The following is a 19,341-nucleotide window of genomic DNA, read 5'->3' as shown; positions in this document are numbered from 1 at the left end:
TCAATGTTTGTCATAGTTCGGTGGAGCGTGTGTGGTTTATCGGCACATCGAATAGGTGATTGTAACATGTGAGGGCACCGTGTAAGTTTGCATGGTTATTCACACCCGCTTTGTGATCCTCGACATCCCAGTCACAAACAAGAGGGGCATATCGAGATTTAAACATGCCATTGAAAGTTCAATGAATCTCAAAGGATCTAGGAATTTTCGTAGATTTAAAACTTAAATTTCTTTTTCGTTTTTCGTGGTGGAAATTAGTGAATCGTCATTCACTTACCTTCAAATATTCTGCAATTAGGGTTACGACATCCCTCTCCCGAGTTGTAGAATATTGTGTTGGGTCCTAGCCTTACTATTTCATTTGCGTGATTTACTAAGGAATCAATCTATCAACTAACTTGAATTCGTTTTTCTTCCGTTTTGTAGATGTCAAAGTTCGACAAGTATGGTCTTCCCAAATCCCGTGGAACAAGCATTCCACATGAAGATGAAATTCCACGATTCGATCGAGGAACAAGAAATCATGCTTCACTTCTTCCTCCTCCTCCTCCAATTATTCTCCCTAACCCACAAGATTGTAAAATTGAAAGGTTCAATATCACTCAAGCCCTTTTGGCAAGTGAACTTAAAGAGGGCAAGTCGGTGTGTGCACACGTCTTAGGGATGAAGTCACACATTGATAGATTAAGAATGATGGGATCCGTTGTCGGTGAAGCGATGGCTGTTGATTGGGTTCTTCGGTCACTTCCTAACTCATATAGTGAGTTCGTAAGAGAGTATTATATGATGAACCGCGACGTGACCCTGATAGATCTCATCTATATGCTTATTGCTGCTGAATCAACAATGGTTTGGCGCAATAGAAAAGCAAAGTTGATTGGTGAATCTGCCTTCAAGACCTCTATGGATATAGACAATGGAAATGAAAGACATACAATGATCAAAAAGTTTGATCACAAGAGAAAGGCGATGTCTGAAGAAGTTCCATGTGTTGTTCCAAAAGAGTCAATTTGCTTTTATTGCCAAGAGAAGGGGCATTGGAGACGAAGTTACCCTATTTACCTAAGAGATCTAAGAGATGGGAGAGTCAAAAGTATGACCACGCTTCAGGTAAAATCCACTATCTAACTCTGTTAAGTTCCTATTCATTGATTCTTAATACATGATGTGATAAGATTGCATTTGAATGTTTTGAAGGATCGGTGAAAAGAAAGGAAGCTTGATAAGAGAGCAAGATGAATCTAATCACAAGAGATGGATCTTGATCGCATGGACTTGAAGATTGGATTTTGAGCTTAGGTAGTTATGATAGAGTTGTTAGAAATTTTCCTTTTACATAGTTTTCAATAGATTTTGCATTGTAAGGACAAATGTTTTTCCGCTGCTTTTATAAATAAAATAAATTTTGTTTGACTTATTTATTTATTTGTTTACTTCCTTGCAATGAAATCGTTATGAAAATTGATGTTTGCATATTTCTACAACGAATGGATATGATTCTTAGTTATGTTAGTTATGGAAATGTCGAGAATTTACCAAATAGGGAGAGTTTCTTATCGCCCAAATTTCAATTGGACTGAAATTTGGAATCATGCAACTTGGTTGCACGATGAATGAGAAATTTCATATTTTGGAAATTAGACTAATTCATTGACAAAGTGTCAAGTGAAGGACTAGGAGATCAAGTACACAAAGTTGCGTGTTGATCAAAGTCCACCATAAGAGTAACAAAGACATTCGTTATGATTTACTAAAGGTTTAGTAAATATGATTATGCTTATAAGATTAAGTGTAGTTCTGAATTGATTGAAAATGTTTAAATCAATAGCAGAACGAATAAGAAGAGTCAAGTAGGCAGAAAGATAAAAGTTTCTCCATTCTAAGAAGAAGGGAGAGTACCTTTTATGCTTTATGATAGGTCTTAATGATTAGGAACCATATCTCAATTGATCCTCTAAGTGAGTCTTAGTACAATTGTATGTTTAAGAAGAGGAATCAAGGATTGAAGAAATGGTTAAATCAAGAAGTCTATCATACTTCGTTCCAATAACAAGTCTTAAAGTTAAGATTGTGACAATGAGTGAAAAGTATTAAAGGTTTATAACATTCATCAAATGTGGAAAGTTGTGATGTCTTAAATAAGACAAAGATCGACTATGACCAATTTATGAAGTGTTTTGATAAAAACTACACTAACTCTTGAATATTTGTTTGTCAAGAAATGTTTATTGACAAAAGAATCTTATATGTCAAGGAGTCAGTGGGAGTCTTAATGGTCTTAAAAGGTTTCAAGAACAAATCAAATAAACCTTATCGATCATCACTAGCACACGAGTTGAGGTTTACAACCTATCGTGTTGACGATATTTTGATTCTGTGCTGTTCCAATTGAGTTAATTATGCATGTGAGTCCTGTGAGTTCTCATCTTGAACGCATAAAAGGCAAGGCACGTTAATCAATGAAAGGTACATTGATAGGAAAAGGTGAGCTGCTTAACTACTTGGAAGACGTGGTGGGCAGTTGTGCTACCATAAGGCAAGAAATCAAGATTAAAAAAGGCTCGGTCCATATGAGTTTGAATTTGTCGTAAACTTTGGTTTTAACAAATTCACATGGATAGGAACACATACATCGTTTAAATCTAAGTGTCATAAGATTTCCTCCTTCATGAAAATGATTGTTAGAAAATGCTTTCGCTGAGAAAGATTTTAAAAGATAGTGATTGTAAAATTGCATTCTCGAATTCAATCATGGTTACGGCATCCCTTTCCATAATTTGAATTGTGAGGTTTGGCAATTAGTCTTAATTGTTAAGACACACATATGAACTATCTAAGGCAAAAGTGTATAAGTTCAAGAAGCCTTGATAAAAGATTATCAAAGCACTAAGTATTAGAAACATGAACTTAAGAAATTCAATAAGTATTGTTTTTCTGAAAGTTAAGATGTTTATGAATACATGTCGAAGCTAGTGGGAGCATAAGTGTTATGTTTTATAATAATCATCATGATAGTGGGAGCATAAAAGTTATGATTGTATGATTATTATGGAAAGTTTTGCAAGTTGGCAATATTAATTATAGAAAACAAGAGTCATACTTTGCAAAGTTGTAAGAGTTGAAAGGTTGTTTTGCTATAATTAAGGGAGAGAATATTATGCTTCATTTCAAATCTAAAGGATTAGGTTGAGAAATGTTGATAAATTTAGTCAAAGGTACATAGTGTGTTCTTAAAATTTCGATTATGATTACGACATTCCTCTTCACAATTCGAATTTTGAGAACATAGCAAATAAAACATTGTGCGTCGTGTCCCATACGCTTCGGGTATAGGATCGATTGCAAATGCTTTAATGTTTGACCATTCTAAAATTTTCCAAATGTCCAGTGCATTTAGAGGGAAAAGGGACTAGAATTGGTTTTGACTAAAATATTAAACAACTATCAAAGGACAATCCAAAGTTCGACGAGGATTGGTCGCTTGTGAGTAGTTGGAAGTATAGTATTGGAAATTATGGAAATGTTTCCATATTGTATGGACAATATCGACATCATTACGAATAGATAATATTCTATTAAGAAATTAGTTGTCATATGGAAAATATGGAAGCGTGTCCATATTGGGAAGTAAATATTGAAAATCTATGACTAGATTAGAAACCTTCATGCAAAAGGATGTTCAAAGGAATGTACTTTGAGTGAGAGACATCATATCTAAGGAATTGTCTTGTAACAATCTCCGATAGAGGACTTTGTAATATCATTGGCAATAGTCTTTGAGACTTTGGTGCAGTGACATTACAAAAGGATCGTTGCATAAAGTGTTAGAATCTAGTATATTCTATAAGTAACAAGAATTTGATATTCTTACACTTAAGAAAATGGATTTGGAGTTATAAAATGAGAATGATTGGAAATGTGTTCAATTTGTCTATTTCACAAAGTAAAAACCATAGGTAAACATTGTGTGCATGCTAGGAGCATGGGACAAGTGTAATAATTCAAGTATAAAGTTGATTACCCGAAACGACAAATAATGAGTAATCGATATGGTGATAAATAAAACGTGTTTTGTTTATACTCAAAGGTTTGAGGCCATATGGGATTAGTATTATTCTTGTGTTTTACCTTGCATGTTTTGACTTCCAGAATAATTGAGTTTATTAAGAATAATCGAATTATTCAAACGGGCCACAGTTGTTCATATGTTGGAAGTAGATATGAATGAAGATTGTCGTGAATTGGTGTGTGGATTGTCTAAAAGAGTATTAGACATAAGCAAATGTTTGTTGCAACGTTCATGAGTGCTTATGAATATGATTTGAGCATTGGATTAAACCCACGCTCACTTGGATCACTATCTCGAGTGATTAGTGAGACGATAACATCTTATATTCTTGAAACCGAGATGTGTGAGTTGTATCTTGCTAATCGGTTGCACATTGATAATATGTAAACGCACTAGTAACTTGGTGTTATAAAACATATTGTTGTGTGTGATTTGGTTAGTGAGTGCAAGCGAGCATTGTATCAAAGTTTATCCGTTCCTTTTATCCAAGGTAGGATAAAAGCGATATCTTTGGGCCCCTCGATGGTTTAGTGATGACATACGTAAATGCTCGGCCGGGCTAGGGCTAATTTGATTTGTTCAATTAGTCTGTCGTCATAAATCAGAAATCGAGAAGTAGTACAAAGAGAATGATTAGAGATCATAGCTCATACGATATCTAGAATGGAGGAATATATGATCCCTTATCTAAGGACACGCGTATATGATATGATCAGAGTTGACAGCGGCTTTGGAAAGCTACGATTACAGATCAGGATCTGAAGTCATACGCAGAATAGTTGTTAGACTTATCCAAGTGGGAGACTGTTGGATTAGTGTCTAAGTCCATAACCATTTTGGTATGTACTTGACCCGATGGTGCATGGTCCTTTTGGGTTGCCTTCACCAAAGCAACTTGATTGGAGAAATGAATAAAGAGAGAGAGGATAATATGATTTATTAATATGTTATAAGAATAATATATTAAAGGAGAAATCATATTTGTTTAATTAATATTGGTCAATAATTAATTAAGAATTAGTTTTGTGATCAAATGTAATTAATTAAACTAGAGGGGTTGATTTGTAATTATGTGATAGTTACAAAATAAGGTAAGGATTATCTTATTTATATGGTGGACGAATTTAAGGTTGGAAAGCCTTAGAATTCGAGTATGATAAGGATTCAAGGATTATCTTATTGGTTGCTTAATGGATAATCAACTAGATAAGGATAATGACTGAAACTCTATCTCTACACCTATATAAACACCCCTAGGGTCATGAATTCGTGTATCCCTTCCCAAGAGGTCCTAGATACGAATTCTAACCTCTCACCTCTCTCTTTATACCTTCTCCACTTGCTTATGGTGTTTGTAAGCCATTAGAGGAGTGACACTTGTGACTCTAAGCCTTCCAAAGCCAATTCAAGGAGATTTAGGATTGTTATTGCTACATAACAATTAAGGTAACATTATAAACTCATTCTTATGTTAATATGATTACTTGTATGCTAGAATTAGGGTTTGTAGTCTTGGATTCAAAGCATGTACAATAGAGAAACCTAGATCCAAGCATTAGGGTTTGTATGAGCACATAGGACGTCTTATGACCAAAACCCATCAAGTAGTTACCACGTAAAGTTGCTAACTTTACGTGCATGCAAGGCCTCACAAGGCTAAAACACTAAAATTAAGGTTCCTACAAGGTTTTAGTGCATGGAAAGGACCTAAGCTGGATAAAGTGGGCAACTTTATGTCATTGAAGACCTAGAGGTGTCGAGTTATGGAACCATATCCTTATGACAAGTCCAAATCCAAGTATTACACCCTTTTTGCACCAAAAGTCACCATATTCTTCCATAAGATGAGATCTAAGCAAATAGAGATCAAGGTAGTAACTTTTTACCTCCAAATGGATGCTAACAACAGGTAGATGCCGGATCCAAAGCCCTCTCATCACTCTAATCTCTTCAACCTTCAAATTTCCCTCTAAAAAGCACAAGTTTCACTCTCCAAGGCTCACACACACTCAAGAAAGTACCAAGATGTGGCTAGGGTTTCTCTCTGGACTGTAAGAACTATGAAAGAGGATACAAATGAGCCATAAGTTCTTTAAATAGGGTACAAAACCCTGAAAATTAGGGTTTTCCTTTACAACGCCTGCTCGTCGAGTCAGGGCCTTCTGACTCGTCGAGTAGGTTCTAAATCCCACGTCTTCATAAATGATCTATACTCGAAGAGTTGTAGCTCCCCAACTCGTCAGGTCCTAGCACAAAACCCTAAAAACTTAGAAAATTAAATGATACCTAGAACAAGTATTACAAATCTCCCCCACTTGAACTAGACTTCGCCCTCGAAGTCTGCTGACGCAAATAAGTTCGAATAGTGATCTCGCATCCATCCTCCGACTCCCATGTCCATTCGGAGTAACTCCGATTCTGCCATTGCACCTTTACTAACTTCACCTCCTTTTTTCCGAAGAACATTGGTCTTCTTATCCAAAACCGCAACGGGACTCTCAATGTAGTTCAGGCTTTCGTCCACCTGAATGTCATCTACAGAAACAACTGTGGCCTCGTCTGTGACACACTTCCGAAGCTGAGACACATGGAAGGTGCTGTGTATCTGGCTAAGCTCGTCTGATAGATCCAAGCGATAGGCCACCTTGTCCACCCGGGCAGTAATTCTGAAGGGGCCAATATATCGAGGCCCTAGCTTGACCCTCTTTCGGAACCTAATGACACCTGTGACAACCCGAAATTTTCTATCCTGTACAATCAAACACTTCTATGAAAGTCAAACACCTGTGATCGTCGGGATCGGGACAAGGAACGCCTTCAGCAAACGAGAGAGAGAGAGAGAGAGAGAGAGAGAGAGAGAATAATTTGGTGTAAGAATGGTTAGCGTTGAGCTTGTTATTTATAGGCTGTTTTGGGCTCTCTCACGTCGTGAGAATCAATGCTTATGTCGTGAGGCCTAGCTACATCACCTCGTAGACTTGTCAATTGCGTTTCTAGCTTCAAAAGGTGTCCGGATGACTTCTCACGTCGTGAGAATACATGCTCACGTTGTGAGCCTTAAACTTATCATTTCGTAGACTTGTCATCTGCATTCTAGCCTTGAAAAGTGTCCGTTTGACTCCTCATGTCGTGAGAATATATGCTCACATCATGAGCCCTGGCAGATTAGGGTTTCTGTCACGTGTCATGCTCTCAGGCAGCTACATCTTCGGAAGGTTGTAACTTTTGCATACGAGCTCAATTTTTGATGTTATTTATATTCGTGCGTAGGTGGAGACGTACTCTACAAATTTTTTTAGACCACTAAGGCTAAAAAGTACTTTATCGCAAACTCACTTTTTACGATTTTCAATGTCGTATCGATTTTGTCGTGAAACTTCAACATGTCATAACTTATTCGTTATAACTTGGATTTCAGCGTTCTTTATATGTACGGAACCCTTGTGATTTATACTATAACTTAGTTAAGATTATTTATTATAAATAATATTTCATCAAGTCATTTTTTGACGTTTGTTGTCTCTATAACTTAGTTAAGATTATTTATTATAAATAATATTCCATCAAGTCATTTTTTGACGTTTGTTGTCTCTAAATTGGCTAGCCCCTAGCCCCGGATCTGCATACGTTACAATATCATCAATGAAAAAAAAATTGGGTGATGAAAAATACAAATGAAATTTCATCGAACGTTGAAAGTTATGCAAACCACCGATCATCTTTTGGGATACATCTTCCAGCTTGCTTCGTAGATGAGGAAGGAGATCTAAGAAAAATATTTTCTCCTGGATTGTTTGTGCTTGGTCTTTTTTTTTTTTTTAATTATGTAATTTCCAGCTTTATTAATATTTTATTTTTTAAACTAAAATAACTATATTATGAAAAAGAGAAAAATATATATATATGAGGTGATAGAAAAATAAAAAGGAAAAGATGGATACATCTTTAATCTAAACAAAGGAAAACTTGTCGTCCCATATCGCCTACGGAGAAGAGCTTATTAGGGTTTATAATCACTGTTCGAACTTGACGATCGCCGGACTTGGTTGCGCGAGTCTGTTACCCAAGCCGGGGCATTAAGATGGGATTGGAGGGGATGCTTTGGTAGGTGGCACAGGCGACGCCCTAGTCGAAAGGGCAATGAGGTTCGCATAGCGGTCGTCAGTCTTTGGTGTCGGTAAGGATCCACGGTAAAAATAAGCAACGGATGACCCGAGTGCAAGACACAACCGTGCGCTGGTGGCGCGGTCTTCAGGACTGAAGAGAGTGCGTCACTAGAATATCTGTTTCACCCAGGCTCAAAGTAGGGCCTGTTGGCGTACGAGCTGACTTATCAGAGCAGCAACCGGCAACGCTATTGACTGGTAAGATGGTGTGAACCCCTTGCTTATGGACTTGGGCTACTGTCTATTCTCCATCAAAAACCCCCCAACTCCCAATCTTTTTATGTTGAAGATTTTCTTTTAGCTCACAAACTGTTTGATAAAATGTTTGCAGGGGGGTAGATTAGCTTAAAAATATTTTCTGTTATGGGGAATTTGGATGACAAGCTTTTCAATCAACTCTTTTCCCTGATATCAACTCTTAAAAATGTTGCATTCATGGATGGCTCAATCTTCCATTCTTCAGCTTGCATCATAAACGACCTGGTACAATTTCTTGCCATTATGTAATCAAGATCATCAACTCCCACCATTTTTAACTCCTTTTTAAGATGAATCTGGTTATGACTAGTGATTGAATCTTCTTCTAAACCATCAACTTGTTTTAATTATTTGTAACATCAACAATCAACAATCAACATTGCTTTTCTTTGGACCCTTTTCCATCTAATGCTCTGCATTAATTGGATAGTTTCTGATAAGATCAATGCTATGGAGATGGACCCTTGGAATTTATACATGATTTTACTTAAACAAGCACATACAATTTTATCAATCTTTCAAGTGAAAGGACAAAAGATGTCTATCTATGGAGTTAACTGAATTTTGTGAAGCACTTTACATAGTTTTTTATTGGAAAAATATTGTTAACTAATCTTAAAAGTTCATACTTTGTTAAAATCTGATATTTTTGTAATCCTTGCAATTGGTTGCCATTAATTACAGTTTGGTGTTTTACTGCTGCCATATGGAATGGAATTTTGCTGCTTTTTCTGAAGTTGTCAAAGTTGGCCTTCTGCCTCTATTTCATATAGATGTCGCAAGATTCGTTGCCTTCTGAAACAGATTGACATATTCAAGACTCAAAGCTCAAACTTAAAAAAGTCAAAGCTCAAAAGTCCGTGATGTTTTTTAACTTAAAAATCCTTGGGGGGAAAAAACTGATGTCGTTTATGTAATATTTTTTGCCAAAAGGATTATTACAAATGATTAAAGATAAATATCTATATTATATGTAAGAAAACAAATAGATAAAACTATAAGAGCATGCTCTTCTCCTTTTTGTGATTGTAGATGTATAAACAGTTTTAGCAATACAAAGTATTAAAGGTGTTGTTTATCAGCTAATAGCATTTTGACACCGTATAAACTAATTGAAACACTTTTTTTTTTTATAAATTCTATTTTGCCACCGTGTAAAAACTGCTAATGAACACTTACATCAAAAAGCATGTGTGTGTGTGTTTTTTTTAAAAACACAAACCCAAACAGCCCTAAATCCTTGGGTGTATCTGTCTATCTGGTTTTTAGCAGGATTGCAAATACGTTGAGTATGGATCCAGTTTTTTGATAACCAATATAAGTTTGTAACTGGAGATTGATATGTGTAAATAATAATAATAATAAGTGGGTACAAAAACGTATCCATAGCCTCCTACTTTTACATGAAACAACACACATAATTTGGATTTGTTTAACCAAAAAATGGAAGTCAATGGGTGGTTGCAGCTCCTACTGAATCTGCAAGCTCTTCCAGTAATTCCCTTTGCTCCATAGAAATACAAGACTGCAACAAGTACAACAATGACAAGAAGAAAACATAAATAAAATCATAGATTTTGAAACTGGAAAATTAAGTACCTGAATTGCGGTCTCAATGTCACCATCAAGAAATGAAGTGAGCTCGAAGTTCATCTTCAATCTGTGATCAGTAACCCGATTGTCCTATTGAAGGAATAAAGATTTCTTAAGACTACAGCTTTTGTCATTTTCAAAAAATATTAAAATAAATTCAATTCTAATATATATAATACCTTGTAGTTGTATGTGCGGATCTTCTCTGACCGTGCACCACTACCAACCTGAGATTTTCTTTCATTTCTTTGAGACTCCTGTTGTTCCTTCAGTTTGATGTCATACCTTCAATCAAAATTCAAAATTTATGAAGAAAAAAAAAAAACATTCATGGATTATTAATTATTATTATTATTTCTTACAGTTTTGCTCTTAACATTTGAAGCGCCCGGTTTTTATTTTTAAGTTGACTCCTTTCTTCTGTGCAAAAGATTCTGATTCCAGTTGGCTTGTGGAAAAGATCCACTGCTGTTTCAACCTTATTCACATTCTGACCTGCAAAGTAAAACCAAAAATTACATGACTCAACCCAACCAAACCAAATAGCAACCTGCTTTTTTCATTACAGGAAATATTATAATAATTATTATCACTATAATAATACCTCCAGCACCACCAGACCTTGCAGTTGTAAGTTCAATTTCTTTTGGATCAATTACCACATCCACCTCTTCAGCCTGAAAAGTGAAACCACATATAGTATATAATATAGAGTAACTCACTGATTATATATATATATATATATATATATATATATATATATATATATATATATATATATATATATATATAATAGAAGCTGACGTGGCAGTGGCACAATCATCAATCTAGTATCAATCTACCTCTGGCATGATGGCCACAGTGGCGGTTGATGTGTGAATACGACCTTGGGCTTCTGTTTGAGGAACACGCTGAACCCTATGGACACCTGATTCATATTTCAGTTTACTGTATACACGTGCACCTTTCACTTCCATCACATACGTCTTGAATCCTCCTCTTTCAGCCTTATTATCATTATCATTATATTAATCAAAACGCTTCCATCTCAAACTTATAAAATGTAAAAAAATATGCATGTATTATATATACCTCGGAGCATGAAAGCGGGGTGTATTTCAATGAGTTTCGTTCACTGTACCTCTGGTACATACGGACCTATATTATTATATGAATTATATTCATAAGTTAGCATGAATAAGCTAATATTAAGCATAACCCAAAATCACATCTCTCATCTGACCCATGTTATTGTTATGTTTCTATGCAGGCAGTACCTACAAGGTCAGCGGCCCACAGTCCAGCCTCTTCGCCACCTGTACCAGCCCTGACTGCAAAATAACAACACACACACACACACACATCTATTACTTCAACGTTTTACCTAACCTATATTTCATAGTATTTGCTAAATAACACACCTTCAAGCAATATGTTCCTAGAATCCAAAGGATCACTTGGAATCAACAGCATCTATCACAAGAGACCAAGCATCCATCAACACTACAACAACTAATCAAAATCAAAATTCAGACAATTTAAGGTTGTTCAAAACCTTAAGTTTCTCCTCAAACAACTTAAGCTGCTCAGATAAAGATTCAATTTCAGAAGCTATCATCTCAGCCATCTCTTCATCTACACCGGCATCTTTTGACAAAACTGACGAAAACAAGGTAACCACTTGGCAAACAGATCCAACTCATGGAAACCACAAACAGGGGAAAAATAGTGAACCAAACCTTTGGACTCTTCAAGTTGTTTCTCACACTCCTTGAATCCTTTGTATGTTGCTACAACCTACAAGTTCAAAGCGTTTGACAATCGTGGTTGAAAGAAGAGCTATTTGGGTGTGTATGAATAATGATGTGCTTCACATTACCTCATTGAGTTCAGACATAGATTGTGCCAGCTTTTGGTACTCACTAGGATTTGAAACCACATCCGGATCTGCTAGCTTAACCTATGTCAGGATTGTCATTAACATAAATATAATGAGGGGCATGAAAATTTTACAAAGATATATACTACTTCTTTTAGTCAAAATATAGATAATAATAACAATCTACAAATGTCAAAACAAATATGTGCAGACTGTTTCCATGGTGATAACTGTTTGGGAAAGCTGTTGTACTAGAAACAATATCATTTATCTATATTTGCACCAAGGTTCCCTCTACTTTTGACTCTTGTACACCTACTGCCCATTACAGGTTAATAAATACCTATTACTCAGACAGCCTTTGGTATGAGTAGCTTGTCTATTACTGCTCATAAAACCCATTAAAAAAAATCGGGACCCTCCTGCTACAAAGTAATCGGTACAAACTTAATGTGAATGGAACCACCATTAATAACATGAATCCATTCTCAGGGATTCTGAAGAGACTCATTTTGACATTCATTCGACACAGTACTGGTTGACAGCTAGCTCTCTTTAAAAGCATTTCTCCATTCTTTTTTCTGGTGGATTTCTTCTTATCAATTTGCGTTCTATTTCTCACCATTGTTGTGCTTAAACAACTGACAACGCAATCAGTTCTGCCCTAATTCCCGCTAGAATATACATAAACATATGATACTTTGACACACAGATGAACCGAATGATAACATAGAATTACCGATAGTTCTTTCCAAGTTTTCTCAGCTGATTCGAGTTTCTTCAGAAGATAAGGCTCCTAAAATCACCACAGAAAACACAAATATCAATACCATACACCAAATAATCAACAAACCCCTATCTTCTGCCTCTAAAAAGAAATATCAAGCAAAATTCCAACTTTACCGCCATGCAAACGATTCTCGTAAGAGGTTTGTGATATCGCAAAGGCCGAACGGATAAGAACTTTTTCGGTAGCTCGAAACGAGGACAAAATTGTGATGAAATTGAAGTGATGCTTCGAGTCGTGGTCATTTGGATATTCATGGCTAACAGAAACACCATTACTGGACACAGAGCTCTCTTGTGAGCCATCAATGGCTTTGAACGGATAAAGTGAGCTCCTGGCCGGATCCAGTACGGATAAAACTTGGATCCGAACCCGGTATTAGTTATGGGCCGTCGCATATAACTTTGCTTGGACTATGGGCCTGTAGCCTATTCATCGTGTACATAATTATATTAACATATTAATTTTGATCTCCTAAGACAACACTATTTTGATATGATTTGTCGAATTTTTTTTCTTTTTATTTTCTGCTTTGATTTTCTTATTTACCTCTTTTCACTGATGGCTATTTGTATTGGGTAAGCCAATAAAAATAAAATTGTTGTCACCACGTATTACATTCTCGACAAACCACCGATTTTATTTCTTGGAACTATACATCAGTTACTCCACCATATCTTCTCTAAGGCTATGTTTGACGCACCACAATTAGCTTATTTTTTTAGCTTTTTTATGTTGTTGTGTTTGGTAAACCAAAAAGTAGCTAATAAGCTAGCTTTTTGAAAAGATACTTAGACTAGTTTTTTAGAAGCGTTTTTAAAATTTTTCAAATACACCTCTTAATTAGTGAAAGCATTTCCTCACAATCATAGAAAACAAAATAGTGTCAACACGATAGGTTGTAAACCTCAACTCGTGTGCTAGTGATGATCGATAAGGTTTATTTGATTTGTTCTTGAAACCTTTCAAGACCATTAAGACTCCTACTGACTCCTTGACATATAAGATTCTCTTGTCAATAAACATTTATTGACAACCAAATATTCAAGAGTTAGCGTAGTTTTTATCATAACACTTCATAAAATGGTCCTAGTTGGTCTTTGTCTTATCCAATACATCACAACTTTCCACATTTGATGAATGTTAAAAACCTTCTTAATACTTGTCACTTATTGCCACAATACATCACTATCTTCTTAAAATCTTTCTTAGTGAAAGCATTTCCTCACAATCATTTTCATGAAGGAGGAAATCTTATGACACTTAGATTTAAACGGTGTATGTGTTCCTATTCATGTGAATTTGTTAAAACCAAAGTTTACGACAAATTCAAACTCATATGGACCGAACTTTCTTAATCTTGATTTCTTGCCTTATGGTAGCACAACTGCCCTCCATGTCTTCCAAGTAGTTAAGCAGTTCACCTTTGCCTATCAAAGTACTTTCCATTGATCAAGGTCCTTGCCTTTTGTGCATTCAAACGAGAACTCATAGGACTCATATGCACAATTAACTCAATTGGAATGGCATAGAAAACAAAATAGTGTCAACATGATAGGTTGTAAACCTCAACTCGTGTGCTAGTGATGATCGATAAGGTTTATTTGATTTGTTCTTGAAACCTTTCAAGACCATTAAGACTCCTACTGACTCCTTGACATATAAGATTCTCTTGTCAATAAACATTTCTTGACAACCAAATATTCAAGAGTTAGCGTAGTTTTTATCATAACACTTCATAAAATGGTCCTAGTTGGTCTTTGTCTTATCCAATACATCACAACTTTCCACATTTGAGGAATGTTAAAAACCTTCTTAATACTTGTCACTTATTGCCACAATCTTAACTTTAAGACTTGTTGTTGGAACGAAGTATGATTGACTTTTTGATTTAACAATTTCTTCAATTCTTGATTACTCTTCTTAGACATACAATTGTACTAAGACTCACTTAGAGGATCAATTGAGATATGGTTCTTAATCATTAAGACCTATCATAAAGCATAAAAGGTACTCTCCCTTCTTCTAAGAATGGAGAAACTTTTATCTTTCTGCCTACTTGATTCTTCTTATTCGTTTTGTTATTGATTTAAACTTTTTCAATCAATTCAAAATTACACTTAATCTTATGAGTATAATCATATTTACTAAACTTTTAGTAAACCATAACGAATATCTTGTTACTCTTATGGTGGACTTTGACCAACACACAACTTTGTGTACTCGATTTCCTAGTCCCTCACTTAACACTTTGTCAATGAATTAGTCTAATTTCCAAATATGAAATTTCTCATTCTTCGTGCAACCAAGTTGCATGATTCCAAATTTCTGTCCAATTGAAACTTGGGCGATGAGAAACTCTCCCTATTTGGTAAATTCTCGACTTTTTCATAAACATCATAAATAAGAATCATATCCATTTGTTGTAGAAATATACAAACACCAATTTTCATAATGATTTCATTGCAAGGAAATAAACAAATAAATAAATAAGTCAAACAAAAATTTATTTTATTTATAAAAGCAGCGGAAAACATTTGTCCTTACAATGCAAAATCTATTGAAAACTATGTATTTCAAAAGGAAAATTTCTAACAACTCTATCGTAACTATCTAAGCTCAAAATCTAATCTTCAAGTCCATGCAATCAAGATCCATTCCTTGTGATTCGATTCATCTTGCTCTTTCACCAAGCTTCCTTTCTTTTCACCGATCCTGCAAAACATTCAAATGCAATCTTATCACATCATGTATTAAGAATCAATGAATAGGAACTTAACGGAGTTAGATAGTGGAGTTTTTTTACCTGAAGCACAACCATACTCTTTGACTCTCCCATCTTTGGAATCTTCAGGCTCTTGGCCTCTTGGGGCAGACTTCTATCCAATGCCCTTTCTCTTGGCAGCAAACGCAGGTCGCTTCTCTTAGAACGTCCTCAGAAGCATGGTCGATTGACTCTCCCAACAAATATGCTCCATTGCTCCGCCAAATGATTTCTGATTCAGCAGTAATGAGCATGTAAGTTAGGTCAATGAGGTTGTCGTCATGATCCATCATATAATACTTTCTTTTGAACTCATTATATGATTCAGGAAGTGACTGCAAAACCCAATTCACAGCCAACTCATCCGGGAATGACACACCCAACATTATCAACCTATCAATGTGTGATTTCATTCCTAGAACGTGGGCACACACGGGTTTACCATCTTCATGTTTCATTTCCAATAGGGCTTTAGTGATATTGAACCTTTCAATTCTTCGATCTTGTGGGTTAGGGAGAACAATTGGAGGAGGTGGAGGAAGTGAAGCATGGTATCTTTGTTGGATTAATGTCTAAGTCCATAACTATAATTGGTAAGACTTGACCCGACCCGGCATGGTCCATTTCGGTTGCATGGCATCATGCACCTGGATAGACTAAAATGAGAGAAATAAGACACTTATGGTTATTAATATATTATAAGTTCTAGTATATTAATAATAAGAATAATAAGATTATTTAATTAGTATTGATCAAGAATTAATCTAGGATTAATTAAGTGATCAAAAGAACACTAATTAAATATATGGGTTGATTGTGTAAATCATCCATACTTGTATAGTGGGCTAATGCTCCATGGATTATCTAGTTGGGCCAAAACCCATATGATGCTCCATGGTGTATTTGAACCCATGGATCCAAGGAAATGGAAAGTCATGACAATTGGGGTTTGCCCTAATTGTAACACTATATAAAGATATTATTCTTGACAAAATCGGCACTAGTATGATTCTAGAGAGGGCTAGCCGATTTCATGAAGTGTAGATTTCTCTCAAGTTATTCCAAGTGTATTTGGTGTTGTGTGAACCATTTGAGGTGTCACACTTGGGGCACTAGGCACTCAAGCTTCATGAAGACATTCTACATTAAAGAGGTATGTATTCTATCTTGTTATATTGATAGTTTTGTATGCTAGATTAGGATAATACCTTGGATGTTCATATTTGCATGTATAATAGAGAAAACATAGATCCAAGGTATTTAGGGCTGCATGTACACTTAGGAGTGTTAGAATGCTCATAACCTAACAGTGGTATCAGAGCCTAGGCTTGTTTTCTTGTTATACTTGCAAATGGAGCTGAAAAATCGAGTTTTGATGCTGTGTGCCCAGCAGACTCGCCGAGTGCATGAAGGGACTCGACGAGTCCAAGGCAAAAAAGCATCCAACTCGCCGAGTTGGTTAGTGCACTCGACGAGTTGGACCCCAGACAGCATAAACTCGACCTTTTTGGCTGGAATTGGACTAGGAACATTACCCTAAGATGTTTTTGAACTTATAAACTTGTTTTTGATGTGGTAATGTTCATGCTAATCCAATTTCAAAGATAATTGTCAATAGATTCATGTTTTGTATTAGTTTAAAGGTTAGACTAATTACATGAAAAAGTTTGATTTGAATTATCTTGTTCTTATGAGTTGCTTAGATTAATAGAAAAGTTAATTGAAATAGTTGTTTTCAATCCAAATTAATCTAAGAGTTGATTCTAAAATGTGTTTTTGTAACTTGTCCTTAAGTTATATGAAAAGTCACATTTAAGTTTCATAAAACTCATAAAAGTTGGCAAAGGTTACAAAAATGAAGAGTCTGGTTCTAATTAATTGGAGTTATGACTCCATAATTTGTCCTCAAGTTATGGAGGACCAAGAGTCTCTTCATTAAATAAATATAAAAAAATAATGTAACCTTAATTAATTCCATAAGTTATAAAATAAAGAAAAGTTAATTCTTTTATTAGTTTAAAGTCTTCCATAACTTGTCCTCAAGTTATGGAACTTGAAGAGTTTTTGGATTAAAACTACTTTAAACACATAAGTTATGGAATTAATTAGTTTTGAATAGTTTCGAAAGTTACCCTCAAGTTTTGGAATTTGTAAAGTTTTCTCTTATGAATACTTTAATTCCAAGTTAGCCCTTAGAATTTTAAAAGTTAAAATTCAACCCTTATACTTTATAATATTATAAGTTAATAATATATATATGTATAAGAGTAAAGTCAGTCTTACCGCTAGTACGCCTCATTCACGAAGCCGGTCTATAAGGTGGGTATAAGGTTGTTGCCTATAAAATGGCAACTTAATGGGTGTCCACTCTCACCCACCGCTTGCTTGACCGGTGGAGGGTCGTTAGCCGAACGGGTTTGACAGGACTATAATTCTCCCTTCATTAAAAGTATTAATGATAAATACTAATTAACTAAACTCTTAATAATACCCAATCTTAGTTACTTAGGAAAATGTGAATAAGGTGCTAATCCATGAAATTACACTTTGCACTTTGTTTAAGTCGGTTAGTGGAGCGTGTGTGGTTAACCAGCGCACTAACTCGTATTTAACAAGGTAGGAAAAGGGTAACTTAATGTTTATCATAGTATCGATGGAGCGTGTGTGGTTAACCGACACATCGATTGAGGGGTAAACACTTAAGGGTACCAAGTAATTTGCATGGTTACTTCACACCTTGTTTTGTGATCCTCAGCATCCCAGTCACAAAACCTGAAGGGCACACTCGAGATTGAAACATGCCATTGAATAGTTCAATGAATCTCAAAAGATCTAGGAGTTTCAAAACCAATTAAAACCTAATAATACATTTCGTTTTCTTGGTGGAAATTGGTGAATCGTCATTCACCTACCTTCAAATTGTTTTATAGCTTGGATTACGGCATACCTCTTCTAAGTCATAAAATAGTTTGATGGGTCCTAGCCTTAATATTTCATATTGGGTGTCATATTAAGGACTTTAAGATCAACTATCTTGAATATCTACCAAAACATGTCTGGTTTAGACATTTATGATCTTCCTAAATCTATTGAGACAAGCATTCCTAAATGAAGATGATGTCCCTTGGAAATCATACTTCATTCACCTCCTCCAATTATTCTCCCTACCCCACAAGTTCTTTAAAAGTTTAAGGTCACTCGAACCCTATTGGCAAGTGAAGGTCTAGGTGTGGTCACATCGTGGAGATGTAGTCACATATTGACAAGCCGGGAGAGTTTGGTGTCAAAGTCTTGAGAAAGTTAGTGGTTCAACTACTTTCTAAGTCACATAGTGAGTTCTTTTGGAACACCTATGAAACAGACTATGACAAGACCCTTAATGATCTTATTTATTTGTTAAGATCAACTTCCTCAAAACTTGATGGACATTGACAATAGTGACACAGGAAATACAGAAAAAGCATTCTCTTCCCAAGGAAAGGGATTGACCATAGTCAACTAGGTTGACCAAATGGTAAAGAGAAAAGGCTAAGTCTGTAATAGTCCCGTGTACCATTATCAAAGGGTCCATATGTTTATATTGCCAAAGGAAGGGTCATTAGTTGTGAAGCTGCCAAATTTACCTAAGGATGTTAAAGTCAATAAGTTTGCCTCTACTTCAGGTAAAGTCCACTAATCTAACTCTGTTAAGTTTCTATTCTGACATTCTTGATACATGATGTGACTGGGTCACATGGTAATGTTTTAAGAATCAAAGAAAAGTGAAGGAACTTAAAGAAAGAATATGCTGAATCTGATCGCATAGATGGATTTCTATCGCGTAGT

General features: G+C 35.5%; 1 protein-coding gene and 1 long non-coding RNA gene across 2 annotated transcripts; one reads left to right on the top strand and one right to left on the bottom strand.

Moving 5' to 3' along the window:
- The first annotated feature begins 8,009 nt into the window (after positions 1-8,009).
- Positions 8,010-9,531, top strand: LOC145048735 (uncharacterized). The gene is made up of 3 exons (XR_013683035.1): positions 8,010-8,433; positions 8,567-8,718; positions 9,178-9,531. It is a non-coding gene; the product is annotated as an uncharacterized LOC145048735 (long non-coding RNA).
- A 280-nt stretch (positions 9,532-9,811) lies between these two features.
- APG3 (Peptide chain release factor 1) lies at positions 9,812-13,077 on the bottom strand. Its single transcript, XM_078997318.1, has 14 exons — positions 12,869-13,077; positions 12,705-12,761; positions 11,966-12,046; positions 11,826-11,883; positions 11,642-11,745; positions 11,508-11,559; positions 11,368-11,417; positions 11,179-11,244; positions 10,929-11,093; positions 10,691-10,763; positions 10,449-10,581; positions 10,266-10,371; positions 10,093-10,176; positions 9,812-10,018 (listed from the first exon to the last, which is right to left on the bottom strand). Exons 1-14 carry the CDS (start codon positions 13,055-13,057, stop codon positions 9,944-9,946), a joined length of 1,293 nt encoding a protein of 430 aa, XP_078853444.1. The 5' UTR covers positions 13,058-13,077; the 3' UTR covers positions 9,812-9,943.
- Between the last annotated feature and the right edge of the window lie 6,264 nt (positions 13,078-19,341).

Source organism: Lactuca saligna, chromosome 5 (assembly GCF_052625555.1).
Source record: "Lactuca saligna cultivar CGN05327 chromosome 5, ASM5262555v1, whole genome shotgun sequence".
NCBI lineage: Eukaryota > Viridiplantae > Streptophyta > Magnoliopsida > Asterales > Asteraceae > Lactuca > Lactuca saligna.
Note: the sequence above shows the minus strand (reverse complement) of the source record. Positions and strands in the feature narration are given on the sequence as shown.